This window comes from Conger conger, chromosome 6 (assembly GCF_963514075.1).
Source record: "Conger conger chromosome 6, fConCon1.1, whole genome shotgun sequence".
Taxonomy (NCBI): domain Eukaryota; kingdom Metazoa; phylum Chordata; class Actinopteri; order Anguilliformes; family Congridae; genus Conger; species Conger conger.
Genome location: NC_083765.1, coordinates 36,212,563 through 36,228,327, shown reverse-complemented (window position 1 = coordinate 36,228,327; position 15,765 = coordinate 36,212,563). Strand labels below are relative to the sequence as shown.

The window sequence follows — 15,765 nt, the reverse complement described above, 5'->3', positions numbered from 1 at the left end:
TGTGTGTGAGAGAGAGAGCATGTACGTGTGTGTGAAAGAGACAGAGAGTGTGTGTGTGTGTGTGTGTGTGTGTGTGTGTGTGTGTGTGTGTGTGTGTGTGTGTGTGTGTGTGTGTGTGTGTGTGTGTGTGAGAGAGAGAGAGAGCATGCTTGTGTGTATGTATGTATATGTGTGTGTGTGTGTGTGTGTGTGTACGCACGGGTGTGTATGCACTGTAGTGTATTTGTAGAGTAGCTGTTTTGTGGTTTATTAGCGTGCATGGATGTCTGTGTGTTGGGCAGACATATGGTGTGTGTGTGAGTGTGTAGAGCATGTGTGTAGAGCAGGGGTCACCAATCCTGTTCCTGGACATCTACAAGGTTTTCACTTCAACCCTAATTTGGCACACCTGATTCTACTAATTAGCAGCTCAATGAGATCTGAAGTTGTTGAATGAGGAGTACTTTGTTAGGGTTGGAGTGAGTACCTGCAGGAACTGTGTTGGTTGCCACTGCTGTAGTGTATGTATGCGTCTGAGAGTATGCGTGTGCGTGTGCGTGTGCGTGTGCGTGTGCGTGCGTGCGTGCGTGTGCGTGCGTGCGCGTGCGTGCGTGCGTGCGTGTGTGTGTGTGTGTGTGTGTGTGTGTGTTTGCATATGTGAATGTGTAGAGTCTTTATAGATTGCGTGTAGTGTGTATGAGTCTTAGTGTGTGTAGAGTGCATTTGTGTGTGTCTGAATGTGTCTCTCTGTGTTTGCATGTACTTGTGGTGTACTTGTGTGTGTGTCTCAGTGTGTATGTACGTGCGTGTGTGTGTGTGTGTGTGAGAGTGAGTGTATGTTTCTGTGTGTGTGTGTGTGTGTGTGTGTGCATGTACTTGAAGTGTATGCATGAGTCTGTGTGTGTGTGTGTGTGTGTGTGTATATGGCAGTGTGTGTGTCTCAGTTTGTATGTGCATGTATGTGTGTGAGTGTGTGTGCATTTACTTATAGTATCTGTGTGTGTGTGTGTGTGTAAGAGTGAGCGTATATTCCTGTGTGCGTGTGTGTATGTGTGTGTGTGAGAGTGAGTGTATGTTCTTGTGTGTGTGTGTGTGTGTGTGTACTTGTAGTGTCTGAGTGTTGGTAATGACAGGTCCAGGTGTTCCTCTCAGAGCGGGGGTCCCAGAGGGGGTGGGCTGAGGTCCCAGAGAGCTGGAGTGGGCAGGAGGTACCCGTCTCTCTCTGCCTGTGCCTCTGTTCCCCAGGGCCCCGGACCCCCCTCCACCCTCTGCCCAGTCTCCCCTGGGCCCCCCCCCCTGGGCCCCCCTGCCCTCTCTCTCAGCTTTCACTGTGTGTCTGTGTCTGGAACCATAAAGAGCCTCCCGCCTGGGCCCCAGCTGCCTGGAGGACTTATTTACACGCTGCGCTCCGCCTGGGGGGTGGGGTGGGAGTGGGTGCCCAGGGGACGCACGGGGGAACAAAAGATCCAGGAGCCAGCTCTGTGGCACTGCTACGGCTCCTGGTCTGAGGCTCCTTCCTCCAGCACGGGATGTGTCCGTTACTGTCCGTACGGCCCTGGTCGGTGTACGGCACAGCCGAAATTAGCCAGTTGTAAAATTTCTGGTTAAATCTTCCGGTGTAGCATTCAAAATGGGGTTTTGAGTAATGGGGACCATGGCTTGGCATGGAGGCGATGGCGTTAATCTCAAAAGCGGATGGCTGTTGGGTTGCATCCCGGCTCTGCTGTAGCTTTCGGAAAGGGTGCATCCCCTTCTGGTTGTCCGTCACAAATCTTTTCCATGACGTGGTCATGGAAGATTTAACATAAGTATAAAGTGTAATTTACTCATTTATTTTCCCATATTTTTTGACACTCCTCTTCATGTGTTGGTGTAGAAACACCCTTTCTTGATGCTCTTCCTGTCCCTGTCTTGCTGGGGGGTGCGGTGTCCATTTTAAATAAATGCTCTCTCCCATGACAGGGGATGATGGAGTGGTGAGAATCATGGATAATCTGGCCACAACAGCACCACTGGCTGCGCAACTTACATCTGACTTGTTCAATTAGGATGAGTTATAACCCACAGCGGCTCTGCTCACCGATGAGAGAGATGGAGAACAGGAGAGATGGAGCAGTGAGAAAGGCGGGTGACAGAAATGAAGCAGTCAAAATCATTCTTAACCTGAGGGGACCACTCAGTACATTATCATAGTCACATTTAGTCAAAAAACAAAAATAAAGCATTTATTTTGTTGGTGTGGTGCACTTCTGCAGTATTTCCCAATGTATAACCCAAAATACAAGATTCAGTTATCAGGAATGTGATTTTTCGTAACCCTGTGTAATTAACGAATACAGATTTTCTTTCATTGAATGGAGATGCTCCATAAGAAACTCACTTTTGTCCAGGACTATGCTTAATCTCTGTCTGTGAAACCGGCCCTAAATGTTTCTGAGGGGACAGTAGTATTATGGCATTACTGTTGAACATTCACTTCTTCTGTCAGCTGTCAAAGAGTCCTGCCCCTCTGGCTCGGATATTTAGGTAGGAACTGAAAATCAGTATCCTTGATTGGTTTGGCGGAGGGGGGGGAATGGGCGTAAATGGCGTTGCTGAATAACACAGAGGGAGGGAGGGGGGGAGGAGAGAGACCCTGAGGAAGAAAGGTAGAACGAGACTGACTGACACGAGTGAGCGAGGGAGGAGCGTGGAGGTAGGAGAGAGGTGCGCGTTTAAATGGCAGAGATCGCTATCTCATCGCGATTAAAGGAAAGGACCAGAGAGAAGAGCCTGCAGGAGCAAAACGCGGCCGGCTATCGCGGTCAGCCGTCGAATCAAAGCGCCGAACCCGACGCCTTGAATGACGGGTCGCAGCGCGGTGCTGAGCGAGGCGGGGGGGAGGGGGGGGGGTACAGGGCAGAGAGGAAGCTTAGGATCCCCTGGCAGCTGTGGCAAACAGGAAGTGGAGGCAGGGGGAGAGAGGAGAGGAGAGGAGAGGAGGGGGGTACCCGCTCGGTTTCCTGCTTGGCTAAGCTGGCAGCTGTTTCCTATTGTGGGCGACATAGAGGGAACATGCCTGCACTCCTGTTCCCTCTAATCACCGCTACAGCTGACACGGACTCCTCCGGAACAATCCCTCTCCCGCCGGAGAGGACCGGAGGGAGGGAGGGAGGTATAGAAGGAGAGGGAGGGAAAAAGAGTGAGCAGATGGGAGGTAGTTTCTGCACATCCCCTCTGTAAGACCTGTGCTATGCTCCCATCTGTAAGATGGCTCGCGCTCTCGTTAAAGTCGGAACGTCATTGGGCCGCGTTTTCCCAAAAACGGTTTTATCCGCCGTTAAACTGCTGATATTTAGAACACCTGTTGATGGCTGAGATTAAAAGTGACAGGTCCGCAGTGCAGGGTTTGAATATTCGGCTCGAGGCAGAACCAATTTGTCTGGTTATGGAAACAGACATTTCTCATGCTGCTGTTTTGAAATGTGTAATCTTTACTCAGTTCTACTCGCTCTCTCTCCTATTTTTCTATGTCTTTGTTTTTTTGCGCACTTTTTGTTGCACAGTTGAAGATGTATGTATGAGCGGCCTGTAGCGTAGTGGTTAAGGTAAATGACTGGGACACGCAAGGTTGGTGGTTCTAATCCCGGTGTAGCCACAATAAGATCTGCACAGCCGTTGGGCCCTTGAGCAAGGCCCTTAACCCTGCATTGCTCCAGGGGAGGATTGTCTCCTGCTTAGTCTAATCAACTGTACGTCACTCTGGATAAGAGCGTCTGTCAAATGCCAATAATGTAATGTAATGTAATATGTACTTCCCATTCAATTAATGGAACATTTTGAAGCACTTCCTCTCTTGTTTGGTGTGCTTCCTCTCAGTAAACAGCTTGTTTGGAGCACTGCCTCTCTGTAAACAGCTTGTTTGGAGCACTTTCTCTCAGTAAACAGCTTGTTTGGTACACTTCCTCTCCGTAAACAGCTTGTTTGGTGCACTTCTTCTCAGTTAACAGCTTGTTTGGTGCACTTCCTCTCAGTAAACAGCTTGTTTGGTGCACTTCCTCTCAGTAAACAGCTTGTTTGGTGCACTTCCTCTCAGTAAACAGCTTGTTTGGTGCACTTCCTCTCAGTAAACCGCTTGTTTGGTGCACTTCCTCTCAGTAAACAGCTTGTTTGGTGCACTTCCTCTCAGTAAACCGCTTGTTTGGTGCACTTCCTCTCAGTAAACAGCTTGTTTGGTGCACTTCCTCTCAGTAAACAGCTTGTTTGGTGCACTTCCTCTCAGTAAACAGCTTGTTTGGTGCACTTCCTCTCAGTAAACAGCTTGTTTGGTGCACTTCCTCTCAGTAAACCGCTTGTTTGGTGCACTTCCTCTCAGTAAACAGCTTGTTTGGTGCACTTCCTCTCAGTAAACCGCTTGTTTGGTGCACTTCCTCTCAGTAAACAGCTTGTTTGGTGCACTTCCTCTCAGTAAACAGCTTGTTTGGTGCACTTCCCTATGTAAATGGGTTGTTTTGGTGCACTTGAGTGGTAATTAAAGAGCAGCTGTGTAATGCTCCTGACTCCTGCTGCTGCAGAGCGCTCTGCGGTGGGCCCGACGCCGCGCTCCCGCAGCCAGCCTTCCCAGCGCCGCTCCTGCTGCCGTCGCGCGCCACTCTTCCCCTCCTCTCTCTGCTCCTCTCCTCTCTTTCTCTCTCTCCTGCTCTCGCTCTCTCTTTCTCGCCTTCTATTTTCCCAGAATTCACCTGTGCGTCATCTTGTTTGAACGGGGTCCTCCTGGGAGGAAAGGGAGATGCACCCGCTCCCCACTTCAGCCCCCCCGCGCAACTGCCACGTCCTGCACCTGTTAGTCTCCCCAGAGCTGTCAGCACCCTAAGTGTACTCCCCCTTAACTGCCATTGGTACAATCCATTTTTCATAACTTCTAACCAGTGTAGAGAAGGAACCACTTAGGGGAAAGGGGAGTAAGGGTGGGTAAAAAAAAAAAAAACCCTGAAGCTGAGGCCTTAGGCATTCTATTTTCGTTCAATAAAATGTTTTGTGGCCAAAATCATTTTCCCGCAGTTATGCCTGTTCCGTGGGCCTTGCATTCCTTTCTGCAAACCTTTAAATTTCAGTACTTCACCGTTGAGGTGCTAAAATGCATATTTTGCAGGTTCGGAGTAAATCATATTTCCTTTGCAAACTAATGAAATCAATTGGAAAAAATACCGGTAATGTTTTATTTTATAGTGCCTTAGTTACCCTGTATTTACTGGGTACGTACGTGGTTATTTGTGTAAATATTAGGTGACTGCTTTGATTTCAGTGGTAAGTACTATGAAGTCCGTGGGTACCATATGGTAAGTACTTTGTAAATGCGTTTTACAGCCTGTTTCATAGTACTTATCTGAAATCAAAATGGTTACCTCATAAGTACTGGCACTTACACAGTAAATACCAGGTAATTACCGGGCTGTGAAACAATGCATTACCAAAATGCCCATTTTGTTCTATGAGGAATTGACTGAAATACACAGAATTGATCGGATCTCCAGGATCTTGATCCCGAACCTATTGTTCGCGTGGCCCGTTTTTTTGGTCAGGCGCTCTTGAGGGCGGCCCGTACGTGGGCCTCCTGTTGTCAGGGTGACAGAGGGCCGCAGTCAGCTGCCGTCCCTCCGGCCCTCTGTCACCCCGCTGCCCTGGGAACGCGTCCGGCTGTCGGGCCGCGGTGCGGGAGGACAGCTGCCGCCATATGCGCTCGCTGACGACACGCGAGGGCGTCCTTCAGGACCCTGGCAGAAGGCCTCTGTGACATCATCGCCAAGCAGGGTCCTCGTAGGGACGGGGCGTCCGCTCAGGTGCCTGTCCCCAGGGTGGTGCCGTATGGAGCTGCTCGGGCGAACAGGTGTAGAGTTCCGGCCCCTGTCCCGTCTCTGAGGGGGCCCCGCTGCCATGCGGTCAGCTTCTGCCCTGTCCCCGTCCCCCCCCCTTCCCTCCTCGTCCCACAGGGCATGGTATGCCCCCCTGGCATCGCCATGGCAACTGCAGTGTGAGGCCCGGTCATCTCTGCTGTTCAGTGTAACGGTTTGGGGGAGAGGGGAAGAGTGGAGAGTGGGAGAGGAGGATGGGGAGAAGGAAGACGTTGTGAAATAAGAGCAGAAGAGAGAACAGGGAGGAGACGTGGAGAAAATAATAGAAAATAGGGAGCTCAGGGTGGCAGAGGTCTATAAAAGCCACAAATGTGGTATGCTATAAAAGTCATTAATTTGGTATGCAATTCACCCGTGTGAGAGATGTGCGATAGAGCCCCTGGAGCTGTCAGTGAAGTCTGCTCTGCAGTACGTACTTCATGGACAGGCCTCTGTAAGTGACTGTGTAGCATTAGTTTAGTCTGCTCTGTAGTACACACTTCATGGACATGCCATTGTAAGTGACTGTGTAGCATTAGTTTAGTCTGCTCTGTAGTACACACTTCATGGACAGGCCTCTGTAAGTGACTGTGTAGCATTAGTTTAGTCCGCTCTGTAGTACACACTTCATGGACATGCCATTGTAAGTGACTGTGTAGCATTAGCTCAGTTGGCCCTGTAGTACACACTTCATTGGCATGCCATTGTAAGTGACTGTGTAGCATTAGCTCAGTTGGCCCTGTAGTACACACTTCATTGGCATGCCATTGTAAGTGACTGTGTAGCATTAGCTCAGTTGGCCCTGTAGTACACACTTCATGGACATGCCATTGTAAGTGACTGTGTAGTAGTAGTTCAGTCCGCTCTGTAGTATGCACTTTATGGACAAGCCTCTGTAAGTGACTGTGTGTGACGGTAGTTGAGGATCAGAGACGCAAGCTAAGACTCTTTGGAGATGTGGGGAAAGCTGATTTGTAATACAAGCCTGATAGTACGCTCTCTGTGTGAGACCTCTGTGGAAGTTGCGTTTTGCCCCCCGTGGTTTGAATCTCTTGCCTCGGGTATTAACATGGATAGCTTAGCTGGAGCTAAGGGGGAGCGGAGCATGTTTGGGTGGGGGAGGGGTTTGGCGGAGGAACCGGAGAAGATGAGAGCAGAGTGTTAGCGTCGCTATGAATGCAGGTTCGCACACTACAAACACAGAGGCATTAGCACTCACGCTGACTCGCGGACACCAGCGGAGACCGGCGGAAACAAACACACACTCCCACAAACATACAGTATGTTCCCTGGTTCTTCCAAGCTTTAACATGCACCAAAGATGTACGCACGCCCATCCTCACTCACATGCACACACACACCAACACGAATAGATTTGTTCACTTCTTTGTCCAAGCCTTAACTCACATGCATGCACTCACACAAACACACATATTTCTACAACTAGATATGTTTTCCATGACTTCATACACATGCACGCATGGTCTCACACACACACACACACACACACACACACACACACACACACACACACACACACACACGCGCGCATACACACACACACACGAACACACACACACACACACACACACACAGATCCCTACCAGACCTGTTATCTCAGCCTTCCAGAATAGGATCTGAGCATCTGACCCTCTTCAATAGGAGTATTTTTTTGTTGGAAACATTTAACTCTGTGCTCAAGTACACTTGTCTTGAATCCTGCAGTCCTCACATTTGGTGACATCAAGCAATGGCATTGGTCTGATGTCCAAATAGCAAAATGATCTTACTACTGCCACCGCCCTCCCGCAATCCAAAATGGACCATGCTGGTATTTAATGATCCGTAAGTTTGTTTTGCAAGTCCGGGGTTGCGTTGGTGAAGTTGATGTAGCAGATGGTTAATGATCTGTTCAGGTTTTATTAGTTGTTTGCGTCGGACGGCCACGGCGACTGTTGTTGACGACAAGCCGTCCCCCCGTATGTCCGGGCTCTTCATGACCGCCAAGCCGGGGCGGTCAGACGGACGCTTCGGGAAGGGGAACAGAGACCCGCGCGTCCTTGTGCTGCTATGAAAGGAGAGGTTTGCTCCAGACGGGGGGGGGGGCTTCATTACCGCGATCCGCTGCGCGCCCGGGCCACGGCGTTGGAGCAGGCCATTAAACGGCGCCGAGGGAGCGGGAGAGAGCCGCTTCCTGTCCCAGCTGGAGTGGGCGGAGCTCGCTTGGAGGGCTACGAGGGTTTTTTGCCTTGAACCTCGGATGAAGCGCGGGTAGCCTTCGCCTCTTTAGTCGCCTGTGCGTTTCCCAATTACCGGGCCCCGGCCGGAGCGGGACACCAGACTTCAGAGCCCGCGCCCATGCCTCTGTCCTCCCCTCCGTCTGTGCCCCCTTACCCCACCCTCTGCCCGGGGCGGGGGTGGCGGGGTGAAGGCCGTTGCCGGGGGCAGCGGCGGCCGCGGCCGGCTAATTCGGTAATGAGCCGTGGCATTAAAGAGCAGGGGAAGGGGACGGCCACGCGTGCGAACGAGAGCGGGCGGGAGAGAGGGAACCAGGGAGCAGCGTGTGTTTTCCTGCCCGCCCGGTCCCATCAGCTCCCTTTTCCCCATCTCCTCCTTTTTTTCCCTCCTTCTCCCTCTTTCTTTTGGGTTTTTTTCCCTCTAATTTAACTTTTCATTGAATTTTCTTACCCTGTTTAGCGCTCTTGCCAAGTCCCTGGCGGTCGGATGACAAAAGCCCTCTAAAAGCCATGTGATCTTCTTTTTTTCCCGACCGCCACACTTCGAAGGATTAAGGGTATTTAATGACTATAATCTCCTCCTTTCTCAGAAGTGATTTCTCACATTCTGTCTCAGTCAGAGGGATTGCATTAGCATTAATAGATTTATAATTCGGGAGAATGACCACATGTGCCAGAAGCTTTTTTTTTTTTTTTTTTTTTTTTTTTTTTTTCTTATTCTTCCTTTTCCTTATTGGGTCCTTCTTTTCCTGCGGACTGTAGAAAGTGTTTCTTTGTGCGGCCAGCGTTTTGGTGCCACACGTCATGGCGTTCGGCAGGGAGGCGTACCTGTCAGAGCGCGGCTGACCTCTGTGTCCCGCGCAGAGGTCTGGCAGGGTCCCGGGATTTATTGTGCCGCCAAAGAATCGGGCCGCTGCTAAGTCTGTTTTTCGCTTCTCTCCTCCTTTCTTCCCTTTGAGCCGCGGCGGTTTTTGGGTTTAAGTTGTGTCGGGATGGTTCTTATTCTGACACGTACACAAAGGCTCTGGGTGGAAGCTGGTGGGGGGCTGGGTTTTGGTCCTGTTTGGTAATCCCATTGTCGCCTCTGTTTGCCTACCAGCACAAAACAGGCAGACTGCATGAGAGAAAAAGAGAGGGAGAGGGAGAGGGAGAGGGAGAGTGTGAGATGGGCAGAGATATTGACACGCTAAGAGGCTGAGAGAGAGATGGCAAGCACCACCTAACACCACCCTGGAATGCTTGCAATAGAAATAAGGAACACCTTCCTTTCCTTTCAGCACCTCTCCTCCTGCCCTGCTGCAGCCCCCGCCACTAGGGGGCGACACCTTTGGGCGGTGGGTTAGTCAACACCAGAACAGCAGGCGTGCAAGTGTCCAAGACCACCCCCCCCCCCCCTTCCTGTTTTTTTTCCTTTGGGCACAAGTAAAGAAAATTAAAACCCAAAAAATAAAGAGGGGAGAAAAACAAACATGGCTGTGTGATAGAAAATTCTGTGTCTGTCTCAGCCACCCTGGGACCCCAGCTAGGCAGTGTTTCTGCTTAATAAGTCATGAGCCTTCCGCCTCCCATGAGTTTGGGAAGGTTTTGAGTGGATATGCTAAATAGTTGACGCTGGAGCTAAGTTTGTACAGGCCTCCATAGACAACATGGCTTGGGACAGGAGCAAAATCCCCCCCCCCCTCCCCACCCCCTTCCAATTCCATCCCCTACGCCAGACCCAAGCATCTGTGGCATGTTAGATATTTATGCATGTAAAATTTCATCTCAGCCTGTGTGCGGTCACGTGGCTAAAAAAAATAAACAGATGATAACCTCATTACAGAATTTAGGGGTTAGTTTCATAAGCGTGGACCTAGAACGCAGAAATACCTTACAGTCCAACATTCTTCTAATGGGGTTCGAAATGTTTTTCCATTCAAAAAGCTCATATCTGGTTGCCGTAGCAAAAATAAAAAGATTTTATCCTACAGGGGACGTGGGGCTTGGGGGTTGATGGGGGTGGATGTTTGCAGGGGAAGTGAGTGTTGGGGGGGGTGGGAGGGGAGTGATGGGGGGTTCCAAAGGGAGGCTGGAGAGATAAAAAATACATTCTGTCCTTATTTCGCAGGCTCAGTGGAAGTCACATCGACAGTTCTTAGCTCCCGTTTCTCTTTTTTTTTTTCTCTCCGCGTATGTGGGTGGGTGTGTGCGGTATTTATTTAAAAAATTTTTAACACTGTCTGTTTGTGGCGTTTGTTGCAGATGGCGACGACGACCCGGGGCTCTCCTGGGTGCCGTCCTCCCCCTCCAGCAAAGACGTGGCGTCTCCCTCGCAGATGCTGGGGGACGGCTGCTGTGACCTGGGAACGGGCGGCGAGGGGGAGGAGGAGGGCGGCTCGGGCCTGCCGTACCCCTGCCAGTTCTGCGACAAGTCGTTCAGCCGCCTCAGCTACCTGAAGCGGCACGAGCAGATCCACAGCGACAAGCTGCCCTTCCGCTGCACCTTCTGCAGCCGCCTCTTCAAACACAAGCGCAGCCGCGACCGGCACGTCAAGCTGCACACGGGCGACAAGAAGTACAGCTGCCAGGAGTGCGAGGCGGCCTTCTCGCGCAGCGACCACCTGAAGATCCACCTGAAGACCCACAGCTCCAGCAAGCCCTTCAAGTGCAGCGTGTGCAAGCGGGGCTTCTCCTCCACCTCCTCACTGCAGAGCCACATGCAGGCGCACCGCAAGAACCGCGAGCACATGGCGTCCTCGCGCGCCGAGCGGGAGCAGGGCCGGCGCGAGGGCGCGGCCGGACTCGCCGACGACCAGGACCTGTACATGTGCGACTACTGCGAGGAGACCTTCAGCCAGACGGACGAGCTGGAGCGGCACGTGCTGACCCGTCACCCGCAGCTGTCGGACCGGGCCGAGCTGCAGTGCATCCACTGCCCCGAGATCTTCACCGACGAGGCCACGCTGCTCGCCCACATCGACAGCGCTCACGCCAACCGCAAGCACAAGTGCCCCGTCTGCGCCGAGCACTTCCTGTCTGTGGAGGACGTGTACTGCCACCTGGACAGCCACCGGCAGCCCGACTCCAGCAACCACAGCGCCAGCCCGGACCCGGCGCTGGGCAGCGTGGCCTCCATGAGCAGCGCCACGCCCGATTCCAGCGCCTCCCTGGAGAGGGGCTCCACCCCGGACTCCACCCTCAAGCCCTCGAGGGGCGGGCGCAAGCTCGGCCCGTCCTCCTCCTCCGACAGGGACGAGGGCGGAGTCGGGTGGTCGTCGTCGGCGAAGGTGACCTACAGCTGCCCGTACTGCTCTAAGCGGGACTTCAACAGCCTGGCGGTGCTGGAGATCCACCTGAAGACCATCCACGCCGACAAACCGCAGCAGAACCACACCTGCCAGCTGTGCCTGGACACACTGCCCACGCTCTACAACCTGAACGAGCACGTTCGCAAAGCGCACCGGACCAGCGCCGGTGCGGCTGCTGCAGCTGCCGCCACCTTCCCCCTCCTGCAGTTCAGCAATGTCTCCGCCTTCCACTGCAACTACTGCCCGGATATGTTCGCTGACATCAACTCCCTGCAGGAGCACATCCGAGCCTCCCACTGCTTACCAGGCACCACGTCGGTTGCCCTGGAGGGCAACCACGCCTTCTTCTGCAACCAGTGCTCCATGGGATTCTTGACTGAGTCCTCTCTGACCGAGCACATCCAGCAGACCCACTGCTCGGGCGCAGGGACCGCCACGAAGCTGGAGTCGCCCGTGCTGCAGCCGTCCCAGTCCTTCATGGAGGTGTACTCCTGCCCATACTGCACCAACTCGCCCATTTTTGGCTCCCTGCTCAAGCTGACCAAGCACATCAAGGAGAACCACAAGAACATCCCGCTGGCCAACAGCAAGAGGCAGGCCAGGGTGGCTGACCTAAGCCCCGCCTCCTCTGATGTCGAGATCTCCTCCAGCAAGCGTCTCCGGTCGTCGTCTGACACCACGCCTGTGGGCGGAGTCAACGGGGAGTACCCCTGCAACCAGTGCGACTTGCGCTTCTCCAGCTTCGAGGGGTTCCAGGCCCATCTGAAGTCCCACCTTGAGCTCCTCCTCCGCAGGCAATCCTGTCCGCAGTGCAACAAGGAGGACTTCGACTCCCAGGAGTCCCTGCTCCAGCACCTGACGGTCCACTACACCACCACCTCCACCCAGTACGTGTGCGAAAGCTGCGACAAGCAGTTCTCCTCGGTGGATGACTTGCAGAAGCACTTGCTGGACATGCACACCTTTGTGCTCTACCACTGCACCCTCTGCCAGGAGGTCTTTGACTCCAAGGTTTCCATCCAGGTTCACCTGGCTGTCAAGCACAGCAACGAGAAGAAGATGTACCGCTGCACGGCTTGCGCCTGGGACTTCCGTCGTGAGGGCGACCTCCAGCTTCACGTCAAGCACAGCCACCTGGGGCACCCGGCTGGCTCTGCAGGGGCCAAGGCTCGCAAGTGCATCTTCTGCGGGGAGACCTTCGGGACGGAGGTGGAGCTCCAGTGCCACATCACCACCCACAGCAAGAAGTACAACTGCCGCTTCTGCAGCAAGGCCTTCCACGCCATCGTGCTGCTGGAGAAGCACCTGCGGGAGAAGCACTGCGTGGTCGACGGTGGCAACGGGAGCCAGAACGGCACGCCGAACGGGGTGGCTCAGGGCGGCTCCAAGAGAGGTGGAGGGGCCAGCTCCGCGGAGCAGGGGGACCTCCAGGGAGTGCTGCTGAAGGGCGGGGGCGGCGGGCCGGACACGGTTAACAGCCACGAGGCCAGCGGCGAAGAAGAGGTGGACGCCTCAGAGCCCATGTACGCCTGCGACATCTGCGGGGCGGCCTACACCATGGAGGCCCTGCTGCAGAACCACCGGCTCCGCGATCACAACATCCGCCCGGGCGACGACGACGCCACCTCCCGCAAGAAGAAGGCCGACTTCATCAAGGGCAGCCACAAGTGCAACGTGTGCTCGCGCACCTTCTTCTCGGAGAGCGGCCTGCGAGAGCATGTGCAGACGCACCGGGGGCCGGCCAAGCACTACATGTGCCCCATCTGCGGCGAGCGCTTCCCCTCGCTGCTCACCCTGACCGAGCACAAGGTCACCCACAGCAAGAGCCTGGACACCGGCACCTGCCGCATCTGCAAGCTGCCGCTGCAGAGCGAGGAGGAGTTCATCGAGCACTGCCAGATGCACCCGGACCTGCGCAACTCCCTGACGGGCTTCCGCTGCGTGGTCTGCATGCAGACGGTCACCTCCACGCTGGAGCTAAAGATCCACGGCACCTTCCACATGCAGAAGCTGTCGTCCTCGTCCTCGGCCGCCGCGGGCACCGGGGGGGGCGGCTCGGGCTCGGCCTCGTCCTCGCCCAACGGCCAGCTGCACGCGGCGGGTCACAAATTCTACAAGTGCGCCCTCTGCCTCAAGGAGTTCAGGAACAAGCAGGAGCTGGTGAAGCTGGACGTTAACGGGCTGCCCTACGGGCTGTGCGCCGGCTGTATGAGCCGCGGGGCCAACGGGCAGTCCCCGCTCGGCGGGGGAGGCTCGGCGGGCACCACGCCCCAGGAGGCCGGCGGGGAGAAGCCCCCCTCCGGGCTGCGCTGCCCCGAGTGCGGGGTGAAGTTCGAGACGGTGGACGACCTGGAGACCCACGTCCAGGTGGACCACCCGGAGGTGAGCCCCGAGAGCATCGGGTCTAAGAAGATGACGGACGCCTCCCCGGTCCCTAAAGTGAGTGTCACTCTCTCCCCCGTCCCTCAACACTCTCTCCCCGTCCCCCAACACTCTCTCCCCGTCCCCCAACACTCTCTCCCCGTCCCCCAACACTCTTTCCTCGTCCCCCAACACTCTCTCCCCATCCCCCAACACTCTCTCCCCGTCCCCCAACACTCTCCCCCCCGTCCCCCAACACTCTCCCCCCCCGTCCCCCAACACTCTCCCCCAACACTCTCCCCCCCCGTCCCCCAACACTCTCCCCCCCCGTCCCCCAACACTCTCCCCCCCTTCCCCCAACACTCTCCCCCCCGTCCCCCAACACTCTCTCCCCATTCCCCAACACTCTCCCCCCGTCCCCCAACACTCTCTCCTACTGTAGAGGGGGAAAATGTATATGTAGGTAAATGTGTGAATGTGAATGAGGATCTTGATGTGTCTATAATGCAAATAAATGCATCTCGCCATTAAGGTTGTTCAAACGGCTCACTTATATAATGACTATGCCTGTTCTCACAATGCATCGCTCCAATGCACACACACCCACACCAGCCCTTTTGAATTCGCACTTTAACACATTGTATGACCGACAGCCTTTTTTTCCCTGTGAATCATGAGAACTATTGATTTAAGAGAACGCCACATCGATCGAAGCGAAGCCCCGAATTGATTAAAGATAACACCACCTTCCTTCATGTAACACTTGTTTTGCATCATGCGGTAGCGCGTGATGGGTAAGTCATCTTGCCCCCTTTCCTTGGTCGCTTCTCGCCCCTTTCCTTGGTCGCTTCGTCCTCGGTCCCCGCGTTTTGTTTTCAGTGTTTTTCTCCCCTTTTGTACTTTGCCGCACGTTTTTCTGCAGTATTCTCTTCCCTCAATCCTGCTCCATTGTGTTTGTGCTCCCAGAGTGCACTGCTTCAGAGGGCGGGTTGTATCCAGCAGGATGTGTGAAGTCAGCCGTGCTCTCCCGCAGGCTGAGCAGGTCTCTACACCTCTGTCCGTATGGGCCTCCTGTTCTCTCTGCTAGATATTGACAGCAAAATTCCTGTGATTTTCTCCCAAACTTCTCCCCAGCTTTGTTTCAGCTGCTCTAGAATGGCACAGACATCTCCCCATACACCTGTTCATAGAGAAACCTGTGTTTTTGTTTTTGTTTTTGTTTGTGTGTGTGTGTGTGTGTGTGTGTGTGTGTGTGTGTGTGTGTGTGTGGGAGGGGGGGTGCTTTGGATTAAAGAGAAGGCTCGATACCCCCCCTCCTCCTCTGGACTAAATTCCCTCTCGCCTCCTCTGGTATTGTTGCAGAAGAAGACGTACCAGTGCATCAAATGCCAAATGACCTTCGAGACGGAGCGGGAGATTCAGATCCATGTCGCCAACCACATGATCGGTGAGCTAACGTGACTTCCCCCCGCCAGCCAGTCTGAGCGCGTGCGCGTGGCGACGTGCGCGCCCTCTCCTATGATATTGTTTTATTCGCGTTTGCTCTTTCCCCTCTTCGCTGAGCGAGCGCCCCCCTCCCCCCCCCCCACCTGCCGCCAACCACCCTCCCCCCCCCCCTCCCACACACCCCTACCACCACCACCACCACCCCCACCCCTGCACTCCCACCCAGCAGACAGGTGAAAAAGGAACAGCTCTATTTCGGGAAACAGCAGAGGCCGCTCTCTCTCGACAGCTGTTCGGCTCAGCTGTTGGCGCATCGCTGCGCAGCTGAAGTCACGGCTGCGGGTCTCACCGCCGAGGACTCGGTCCGCCGTAGCGTCCCCTCCCAACCTGCCGCCCGCCCCCGGCCCACACCTTCCTCAAATAACGGCTAAACGCTAACGCACACGTCCTAAACGCTACCGCACCCGTCCTGCTTTTTCCAAACCTGGGCAATGTGGCATAGCTGCTGTATATTAGATGTTGTTGTTTTTTTCCCCCACCATTGTTTGAATGGCATTTCATGAATCTATGAAACTTGAAGGATGT

General features: G+C 54.2%; 1 protein-coding gene across 2 annotated transcripts in view; it reads left to right on the top strand.

The window, feature by feature from the left end:
- The window catches only part of znf423 (zinc finger protein 423), a 134,879-nt gene that overhangs the window by 68,974 nt on the left and 50,140 nt on the right, over nucleotides 1-15,765 (top strand). For both annotated transcript variants that reach the window (XM_061246700.1, XM_061246699.1), the window contains exons 4-5: nucleotides 10,328-13,812; nucleotides 15,097-15,181. In XM_061246700.1, the coding sequence (XP_061102684.1) occupies nucleotides 10,328-13,812; nucleotides 15,097-15,181 (3,570 nt within the window). The remainder of the gene's footprint in view (nucleotides 1-10,327; nucleotides 13,813-15,096; nucleotides 15,182-15,765) is intronic.